The sequence below is a fragment of the Piliocolobus tephrosceles genome, chromosome 2 (assembly GCF_002776525.5).
Source record: "Piliocolobus tephrosceles isolate RC106 chromosome 2, ASM277652v3, whole genome shotgun sequence".
Classification (NCBI taxonomy): Eukaryota; Metazoa; Chordata; class Mammalia; order Primates; family Cercopithecidae; genus Piliocolobus; species Piliocolobus tephrosceles.
Genome location: NC_045435.1, coordinates 152,598,080 through 152,608,822, shown reverse-complemented (window position 1 = coordinate 152,608,822; position 10,743 = coordinate 152,598,080). Strand labels below are relative to the sequence as shown.

The window sequence follows — 10,743 nt, the reverse complement described above, 5'->3', positions numbered from 1 at the left end:
TACAAAGTTAGGCCCTTGCCCACATTATACACTAGTAATGATGTAAAAGCAGATTTGAATCAAATCTGATTCCAAAGTCCCTATCTTAGACAGCTCTTCTTTCCTGCAGGACTTCTCAGCCTTGAATGTTCTAATGTATACTTTGACTCTCAAAGAGGAGTGAAGGTGTAACATGTTCCCAATTTATTTGACCACAGAATCCTGACTTCGAGGAACACTTAGTACCATCTTGATGAACATAGTGTTCTATAAAACATGGGAAGCCACCAGAAACAGCCCTCAGGCCTGCCCAACTCTGAGACCTTTCAGTGATGGCCAGATAAAGTGAGGACCCTGGGAAACAAATCACACAGTCTGGTATCTCCCCATGTACCCAGTGAAGTCCGACTTACCAGAAATGGCATCAGGCTCAGGTTTGCTCCCTGGCAGATCCTCCACAGATGTGCTGCTGCCCTCAGCCCCAACACCGCATCCCCGAGGCCCCATGGCACTGGAGCGCCGCCGCTCATGGATCTCATCTGAGATCATCTCCAGGTTCTTCAGGGCCATCTTGTATTCGCCTTTTGCCAGGGTCAGTTTGGCCTGCAGGTCGTCCACAGTCTTTTTCAGTTGCTGCTCGAGAAGACAGGAGACTAAGTGAAGACTACCCTGTTAGCCTTAAGATGCTTTCTGAATGACAGGTTCAAGTACATTTTCTGCCCATCATTCTACTTCAAGGAATTTTCCAAGACATGAGTGAAGACCTGATTACCATTATAACTGCTATTCATTCACCAGACAAAATCAGCCACTACCATCCCCAGATCCCATCCAGGTGACAAGCTCTGATATCCAAAAACTCTCACTGGTGGAATAAACCCCATCAGGGAAGCAAAAATGGGCAAACACACCCAAGTCCCACAGTCTAGACATCTGGTTCCCAGTACAGTGGTTCTCAAACTTGAACTTGCATGAAAATCCCCTTGAGTGTTAAGACTCAGCTCACTGGACTCCAACCTCTGAGTTGCTGATTCAATCGGTCTAGAGTGGGACCTGGTCTATCAGGTCTCCAGGTGATGCTGATGCTGCTAGTCCTAAGAGCATGCTGTGACAACCACTGGCCTCGTACAACAGAGAAAGTGACTGAACGGCAGTTACAGAGGTTCAGAGACGACTTGGGACCCAACCGAGACAATTTTGAGGTCTGAAAACTCAGTAAAGCATGTGTCTCCACTTTCCCCTTATAGCAAGTGGCTCATTTGATAATTCTGCTGCCCCAGAAAAGTGAAGCTTTGAGTGCAGAAAAATCCCATCAGTGACAAAAGACCAAAGTTACACATACCTCAAGCTGCACGTAGTACTTTGCCTTGAGTTCAAAATAAGGCCTGCAGAAGACAGGAAGGAAAACCATCAGAGTAATACAATACAGTGACCACAGTCAACTTCACAAGATGAAAAAGAGGCATCAGCTACCACTGGCCAGGTCATCCTTCCAATATTTAGTAAATTCTAATAAGGCCATGACATGTGAGTGATGCTCCTAGCTGGAGACTGATTGACAGACACCAGATAGAATAACTGGGCTCACCCAGTGCTATACTGACAGGAGGCCCATCTCAAGACACGGGGAACCCACACACACATATCTTGGGGACTCTGCAACCTAGCTCATATTCCTCCTGTGTGGGAAGGCTGTTCAGGGCCAGACGGGTTATACCCAGCAGTAAGGGTGGCCTGGATCAAAAGCAGATGAGGCTGGAGAAGGGCTGCTTAAACCTCCTCCTCTACTGAAGTCAACTGGGGAAGAGAGAGAAGCACCACTCCTCCCTCACAGCACAGCAAGGGCCACCGCTAGGAGAGGGTCTCAGGTTGGTCCTCCCGAACCTTGTCCAAAGATTGGAGTTGTTAGTTGGCCAACTCAGCCACATAATGGGCACAAGAAATGCCAGTATCCTAGGAGTTCCCTTGGTTCTGGGTCAGCCAAAAGAGCTTGGCTCTTTTTTAGGAACTTTGGTGCCTGAACATTAAGAGTAGATCATTGCTTTATTCTTGAGCTGTTCACCCTCCATGAAGCTCTCAAGTCCTGCATCCTGAGGATCCAGATGAATGACAAGGACACAGGACTGCCATTGGTGGGTATGAAAATCCTGAAACTTGGGGAGAGAGTGGGGTGTATAAGTTCTCCCGTGACCAAAAGGAGCAGACAGGAGCACAAGGTGAGGAGTGTGTGTGTGAATGGGCATTGGAGGGCACAGGGAAGATGTCCCAGCGAAAGGAACACAAGCATCCATGCAAGGGAGTGTGGCTGGAAACGCAGGGTGGGCATGGAGGTGGCCTGGAAGCCACTCCATGGAATGCACAGATGTACATTTTATCCTTTGGGCAGACAGGAGCCACCCAAGACTATGATCTGTCCCTATACTCTTCTCGGAGTCTGAGAAGGCTGGCAAAGTACAATCACAAGATTTATTTTCTTAAACAGGTTAATGGATGATATGTGATGTGTGTGCAGGGGGAGTTCGTGGTCTTTTGAGAAAAGACCCACCATATTCACACCAAAGGAAGCAGCATCAAAGGCTGCTCCTCAGCCTTCTTGGGTGTTGCCATATGGATGATGCCTGGGCTTGCCCAGAGCAGGCACAGGTTCTACAGCAACCCTCGCCACCTTGTGCCTCCCCTGCAGAAAAATGCCGTATACATGTCTGCTACTTAGCTCTCGAGATCAGCCCCTGACACACCAAAAACCAAAACAAAAATACACTAGTCAATTAAGTGCAATAATAAATGGTTAAATGCTATTCCTCTGTACGTATGTGTACGTATGTATGCTGGAAGAGTGTGAGCAGAAACCAAAGAAAAGTCAAGCCTGGGAGAAGGTACTGGAGAGTAGTACAGAGCCTAGGAGGACCAAACTCTTCCTTGCCCCCCTCTCTTCCTCGCTGAATTGTCACCATTCCCTCACTTGCATGAGGACTGGGCATCTGCCAAGCTTCCAACTGCCCGGCCCCTCCTGGCTGGGGCTGTGACCATACCTGGAAGACAGGCCTTCAGTAGCCCTGCACAGCCTGCTCTGGGTCTACCTTTGGCTGTTAAGTCTAGGTCATCATAAGTCCTCCTTTTGCTAGGAGGCCCAGGAACTGGGAATGAAGCGGGGGGCTTGTCCCCAAGAGAGGGTACACAGTTGTGCCTGCCCACCATTATCAATGTTGTATAAAAATATACAGGGCTGTAGTGAGAAGAGATTGGGGCGGGGGGGGGACTCTACTAAAGCCAATCTTACAGCATTTTATCAGCTCTTGATCACAGGAAACATGTATTGTGAACACAGCTCATCCCTATTACACTGACAGATAAATTGAGGGATAGGGCCTTGTCCACACTGTCAACCACAGACCCAAGGGTACAGCGTGAGTTTACCAAATCCCAGCCAATGGGCCATTTAATAATGTGCCTTTGAAATTCCTTTTTCTGTGTTTCCTAACTCAATCATACCTAGAGCAGCCCACCCCTTAGCATCCTCTGCCTCTGGGGGTCATAGAATATTAGGGGGCAAGAGAGCCTGAGCAGGGGCTCTGGTGAGGCCCCAGGGTCTACATCAAAGGACTACTCAGGGTAGTCCTTGAGTGCGTGACATACAAAAGGCTGAGAAGATGCACACTAAGATAGCCGCACGGCCTAGGCAAGGCCGTGTCCAGACTTACTTGGACTTGTTGATGGCTCTCTTGAGTTTCTTCTCCAGTTGTCGCATGCGGCCCATGGCGGCGTTGTACCTGGCTGCCGTCTCCTTATGCACCAGCTCGCTCCTGGTCTTGGTCTGCTCCGCCTCCATGACCTTCAAACAACAGCAGAGTTCAGCCCAGAACAGCCCCTGCTTAGAATATTACATCATTTTTCAAAAAATATTCTTTGGCCGGGTGCGGTGACTCACGCATGTAATCCCAGCACTTTGGGAGGCCAAGGTGGGTGGATCACGAGGTCAGGAGATCAGGACCATCCTAGTCAACATGGTGAAACCCATCGCTACTAAAAATACAAAAATCAGCTGGGCCTGGTGGTGTGCTCCTGTAGTCCCTGCTACTCAGGAGGCTAAGGCAGAAGAATCACTTGAACCCGGAGGTGGAGGTTGCAGTGAGCTATCATGCCACTGCACCTGGGCAACAGAGACTGTCTCAAAAATAAAAATAAAAATACTCTGGGCTGGGCGCGGTGGCTCACACCTGTAATCATAGCCCTTTGGCAGGCTAAGGTGGGTGGATCACCTGAGGTCAGGAGTTTGAGATCAGCCTGGCCAACATGGTGAAACCCTGTCTCTACTAAAAATACAAAACTTAGCTGGGCGTGGGGGCGCGTGCCTGTAGTCCCAGCTACTTGAAAGGCTGAGGCAGGAAAATCACTTGAACCCAGGAGATGAAGATTGCAGTGAGCTGAGATCGCGCCACTGCACTCCATCCTGGGGGACAGAGCAAGACTCTATCTCAAAATATATATATACATATAGATATCGATATCTATATCTAGATACATATTTGAGCAAATCAGTGGTCAGACTAAGAATAAACCAACTTCCCAATAGTGGTTTTCTTTTCCTATTGATCTATTTTGAAAAGGTCTTGTGAGGCAAGATTAAATAGCTAAATTGGCTGTGGCAATGACTGAGAAAGAAAATGGAAAAACAAAAATCAGAGAAAATTTCGAACTATTTTCTGATTCAACAGATGTCCACTTTCTTCTCAGCTTCCTGGATCTAAGTAGCCACCTAGAGCTCCTCCCGTTCACACGTTGGGGCAGGGGCCTGATGGGCAGGCAAATGGCCAGACAGCAGCAGTGGGTACCTGAGACGGGGAACCTAATGAGGAGACCACCAAAACCAAGAACTAGCAAACCAGGCATGACGGCAGTGAAGCCAGCAAAGCAGCCATGACTCTGTTGTTTGGTCCTTTCCCAAATATTCTGAACTAGTTGGCTGTGCACAGAAGAACTCAGGACCCAGAAGGGGCAAACTTTACATTTAAGCAATTAAATTAAAACCCAGTCATTCACATCAGATTTTGAGGTACACAAACATTTGTGAGCAGAAGACAAGTCAGAGTTCTGGTGGGAACACTTTGTTAAGTCTGTTGAAAAAAATGAGTTACAAAACCAATACTCAAGGGCCCTCAATGGCCAAAAAAAAGCAGCTCACAGGCCCAGTCCCACAGACATGGGCAATGTTCTCTCCTTGCTTACCTAAAGAAAAACCTCAGAACAAGGCCTGCCTTGAAGAAAGGAGGGAAACAAACCCCAGTTCAGGCCACATAAGCAGCTTGCGATTTCTTTCCCGGTCTTCTTCCTACCACTCACAGTGTTATAAAATAAACCAGAGAGACAGTAGAGGTTAGGCCAAAGGATTATTCTCTATTGTCTGGTGAGCGTCCGAGAGGAGCCCAGAGGGCTCCTGGTCACTAGTCAGCTCAGACCCCATAGAACAATTTTAGGGAGGTACCACCACGTCTTTAGTTCACAGTTAAAAGAGAAGGCCACAGAAGAAAGCTGCCAGTGTTCTACCATCTCCTCCAGTCAACAGCCACAATCAGCGCTAGGATACTTTACTTATAATAGGATTTTTAAAGGTACCATGAAAAATTATGAAAGATTTTTATATGGGCATTAAAAATTACAGGGTGTCCTGTCTAGGACACCCTTCCAGGCTATCTCTGACTTGGTCTTGAAGCTATTTTACAACCCTGTAAGTTGTAGAAAACTGACAGTAATGCAAATGGAGTTTTTTTTCCAGAGAAATGAAGATGAACTGTGTCCCAGATGCACTGGATTACTGACTGCCCTGTAATAGTCCATTTTGTATCTGTTGGTAATTCATTTCAGCATTCTTGGTTTTCTATGAGTTTGTATTTTTTTGAATTTAAGAATTGTAACATCTCATTAGATCCCTCCTTATTTGATAGAAAATATTTGACATGAGAACATTTTATATTTGTATCCCAATTATGCTTTTACCTTCTTAAAAATATTTATCTTTTAACAAAAGCTTCAGTGCTTCAGATAATTTTTAAAAACCACAGAATAAAAGAGAAGAAAAATAGGAGGGAACTGAGCTAAGCTGGCATGAGGTGACATGCTTGCTCACATGACTTCTAAACCAAGACCAAAGGGCTAACAGAATCCTTTCCCTTTGCTTCCAAAACCAGATATTTCACAAGGAAACAAAATGCACTAAAAATATCTCATGCTTGATACTTGGGGAAACAGCGGTAAACTTAAGGATTTACTGGTATAACCTTTATGAAAACTCAAACCTTCAGGTTCATCAAAGACAACATGTTGGGGGTGACTGTTTTATTACAAAAGGATCCAATGAAAGGTTTACCTTTTTTTTTTTTATTTTAATCAGATGTTTATTATTTTGAAATATGCTTATGATATATAAAGTAAAAAAGCAGGCTATAAAATGAAATAGCAGTATGATCCCAATGTATGTAGTTAGTTGTAGAAATATCTGTACCATATAATTTGAGATGACTTATACCAATGTTAATGAATTTTACCGCTGAAATAAGGGAGCATTTTCATATTTGCCATTTTTAAAAACAATGACCTTGTCATACTTCTAAAAATTGGAAGAAAACAAATGGTATATTTTATAAGAAAATTTAAAAGGCTATTTCTTTTTTTTAAAATGTGAATAGTTTTGGGGGTACAGGTAGGTTTTAGTTATGTGGATAAATTCTTTAGTGGTGATTTCTGAGATTTTAGTGCACCTGTTATCTGAGCAGTACACACTTTACCCAATATGTAGTCTTTTATCCCTCACCCCCTTCTCAAGCTTCCCCCTGAGTCCCCAAACTCCTTTGTATCACTCTTATGCCTTTGCATTCTTTTTTTTTTTTTTTTTATAGGTTTTTTTTTTTTTTTAATTATACTTTAAGTTCTAGGGTACATGTGCATAACGTGCAGGTTTGTTACATATGTATACATGTGCCATGTTGGTGTGCTGCACCCATCAACTCGTCAGCACCCATCAATTCATCATTTATATCAGGTATAACTCCCCAATGCAATCCCTCCCCCCTCCCCCCTCCCCATGATAGGCCCCAGTGTGTGATGTTCCCCTTCCCGAGTCCAAGTGAGCTCATTGTTCAGTTCCCACCTATGAGTGAGAACATGCGGTGTTTGGTTTTCTCTTCTTGTGATAGTTTGCTAAGAATGATGGTTTCCAGCTGCATCCATGTCCCTACAAAGGACGCAAACTCATCCTTTTTTATGGCTGCATAGTATTCCATGGTGTATATGTGCCACATTTTCTTAATCCAGTCTGTCACTGATGGACATTTGGGTTGATTCCAAGTCTTTGCTATTGTGAATAGTGCCGCAATAAAAGGAGCTGTCAGAATGCATTTTCAATAGACTTGTAGAAGCTGTAATTTGAGGCTCCTGTACAGAAAGTGTCCCCTGTAAGAAGCAAGGTTCTCGCCATCTGCACACAGACCCTCATTCTATCTTGGCCTCTAGGCTGCAAGCAGAAGCACAGGCTTTCTACAATAAAACACTCGGAAAGCTCCAAGCACATGGCAATATTGGCAGTGAAAACTGAAGAAGTGGCCAGCACGTCACTATCCCCTGCTTCACCCCACCAGGCCACGTCTACCACATCCTGCCCCTATCTCCCCACTTCTCATGTATATACAAAATCTCCAGTGAAGCCAGGTGTGATGGGGCTCATGCCTGGAATCCCAGCACTTTGGGAGGCCAGGGTGGGCAGATCACTTGAGGTCAGGAGTTCGAGACCAGCCTGGCCAACGTGGTGAAACCCCGTCTCTACTAAAAATACAAAAATTAGCCAGGTGTGGTGGTGGGTACCTGTAGTCCCAGCTCCTCAGGAGGCTGAGGCAGGAGAAAAGCTTGAACCTGGGAGGCGGAGGATGCAATCAGCCAAGATGGTGCTGCTGCACTCCAGCCTGAGCAACAGGGCGAGACTCCATCTCTCTCTCACACACACACCCTCCAGCTCTTGGAAGATACCTCCACACAACTCAGCTTCCCGCCTTGAGGAAGAAGGTCACTGAGCATGTCGCCTTGGTTACCTCTCCTAGGTAATCAAGGAGTTTCTCCATCTACAGCCTAGCATCAGGCATAAGCTGTGTGCAGTGATGTGCGTCGGGTGTGGTGGCATAAGTCAGGAGGAGGGCGGCTCAGGGGTAGGAGTGGCAAACTGCACCCCACACTCCGGAGCAGTCAGATGCTGAAGATCGACGGACCACAGAGATACTGCTCAGCCCCGGACCCTGCTCATGTCACTTCACAGAAGATAGCAAACAGCCAGCACCTTCCTGCATGGGCACCACTGGGTACTGAATGGGTGTTTCAGTCTGGCTTAGCACAGCCTCTGCGGGGTCCCACACCAGCAGAATGGCCCAACCTGCTTAGTAGACATTCACCCGGCACAGCTCCTCAGCCTCCCGTTACAGCTTTCTCAACTCTCCAATCTCCAAGACCTTTGCACCCTCAGTTACACTCCCAACATCTCTTCCAGCATCACAGAGCTGCAGTCAGGGGCCTCCTTGCCCAGGGAGGCCATCTCACTGTCTGCTCAGAACCTCCATTCTGACTGTTTCAGACTGTTTTCTGATTCTTAACTGCGTCCTTGGGCAATGAGACCTAAGAAGGCGCTTCTTCCCACTGTGTGGAAGGGAGGCGGTTCGTACCCACCACCGTCAGGGAGGCTGCCCTGAGCAGCTCCTCACCTGCCATCCCAGGCTCATATCCACTGTGGACCAGGAGAAGGGCTGGCCCTGTGTGGTGTCCTCTCCAGCAACTGCCTGCCGCTAGTTCAGAAACAGTTCGTGCCTCTCATTTCCAAGTCACATTTCCCGCTTCCTCTGTCTGAGCTCTTTCAGCGGACATCAGAAAAGCCAGTTTCTCCCTCCCGGAATGCCAGCCCTCCTCTCTCAGAGGATGAAAAGCTATCACCTTCCCATAAAGGCTACTTCAAGGCCAAAACAGCCAAGGCTGAAGGGGCCTATGCTGCCCAAGCTCCCTAGCTGGGGAGCAGCAGGGACCCCAGGCCCTGTGCCCCAAGGAAGGCTGCTCAACTGCAGGCTTGGCAGCTCTGCCACAGGCTACTTGTACTTTCCAGAGTCCTCATCAACCCCAGCACAGAGCACAAAACTGATCCTTTGTCTCTGTCTGTGGCACTGCATGTGGCCTAACAGAGCGCACCAGGGCTCCTGCCACCTCCTAGTACATCGGCTTCAGCCACGGCTCCAAGTGTGGCTGCCTGATGTCCCCCCAGGAAATGTGAGGGGCCGCATAGATAGTCTTGGGCACGTTACGTGGGAACCCCAGTGTCCCACTGTGCCTAGAGGGATCGTGTAGTCCAAGCCACTGCCATTTCTTCAAAGACAGTCCTGGGCCTTTCTGAGCACAGAATTTTCCTTTAGTAGACCCTAAAGTAATACTTTGGAAGAAGAGGGTGAGATGAAGCTCCCTTGCTCTAAGGAAACAACCATCCTCGAGTAGCCAGAAGGCAGACAAGGAGGAGACATTCTCTAGCCCCTTCATCATGCAGCTTTCAGCTGGCTGAGTATGCCAGGCCTGTGAGGCTCTAGGAGGGGTCAACACGAGCACCACTGGGGGAAATGCTAAGTCCAGAGTTCCCAGTTACTCGACGCTGGTTCAAAGCCAACCATGCAAGTGTGTGTCCTGGAGAAAGAATTATGTTCTGCATCATCATCACAGTCGGAAAGCCTGCTCTGTATTCTGAACTTCTGAGTGGCACAGGGACGTGATGGGGGAAAGCTTCGCCACAGGCTTTGTCTCTTGCTGGTGTCTGTTTTTAACTGTTCGATGAGGGGCATTTCCAGCCTACGCAACTGTGAAGGGATCTGGGAAGAGGAACATCAGCTCCGAGGTGGAAATCCTGGCATGTGACCCGAAATACCTGCCAATCTGCAGAGGTTGCCCCAAGCCCAAGAAAACCAAAAGGGCCTTTCCCTTCAGTGGCCACAGAGAAGGCACATATCAGCTGACCCTCCCTGACCCTCCCGGAGCCCTACGGAATCCTCATGACCTCAGGAGTACAGGGCCATCTTGTACAGTCTCACAGGTCTTGCACTGCACAATTCCAAAAAGCGCTATTCCCAAAGTCTGTGGTGTGAACGGATGCCCTGAGTTACACACTGTGGAGGCCTTGGGGACACCACTCCTTGGGAGGTCGCCCACCATCCATTGGGGCCTTAGCACTTAAAAATGAAAGACACACAAAGCAGAAGCATGGTTTATCTTTAAAGAACAGATTAAATGACTTCTGAAATGCTTGCTTATAGGCTGACATGGGTCTCCAGCTGGGGTGGACGAAGGGCGAAAAGGAAAAGTGACCCTTCAGCTAATTTCTTGGAAGATGCTACCTTACATTTTGTCCTTTTCATATCTATTGGGCTATGGCTTGTGAACTTCTAATATTTCCAGCCACCCCTTCCATTTTTCTTGAGATGACCCAAAAAAGCTGTTTCCAGCCCATGTCCAGCTCCGTGAGCATTACACCCACTAGGGGGCAGGAGGCACGCAAAGCAGAGCACAGCCAAGAGTCTCAGGCTGCAGACAGAGGTGCATAAAGTCAACGTGGATTTGACTCTTGAAGTCATTTGTGTGACAAGTTTTCTATTTAAGGAAGGCCAAGGCCACCTTTAATTATCAGATCCCCCAGGACTTGAGCCACTGTGACAGGTGACATTTAAAAGGGAAATTCTGTTGGCATTAACCTGCTGACTT

General features: G+C 47.4%; 1 protein-coding gene across 2 annotated transcripts in view; it reads right to left on the bottom strand.

Moving 5' to 3' along the window:
* SH3BP5 (SH3 domain binding protein 5) overlaps nt 1–10,743 on the bottom strand; it is a 77,535-nt gene that overhangs the window by 3,524 nt on the left and 63,268 nt on the right. For both annotated transcript variants that reach the window (XM_023207393.1, XM_023207394.2), the window contains 3 exons: nt 3,681–3,811; nt 1,322–1,364; nt 393–612 (listed from right to left, as the gene is read on the bottom strand). In XM_023207393.1, coding sequence (XP_023063161.1) covers nt 393–612; nt 1,322–1,364; nt 3,681–3,811 — 394 coding nt within the window. The remainder of the gene's footprint in view (nt 1–392; nt 613–1,321; nt 1,365–3,680; nt 3,812–10,743) is intronic.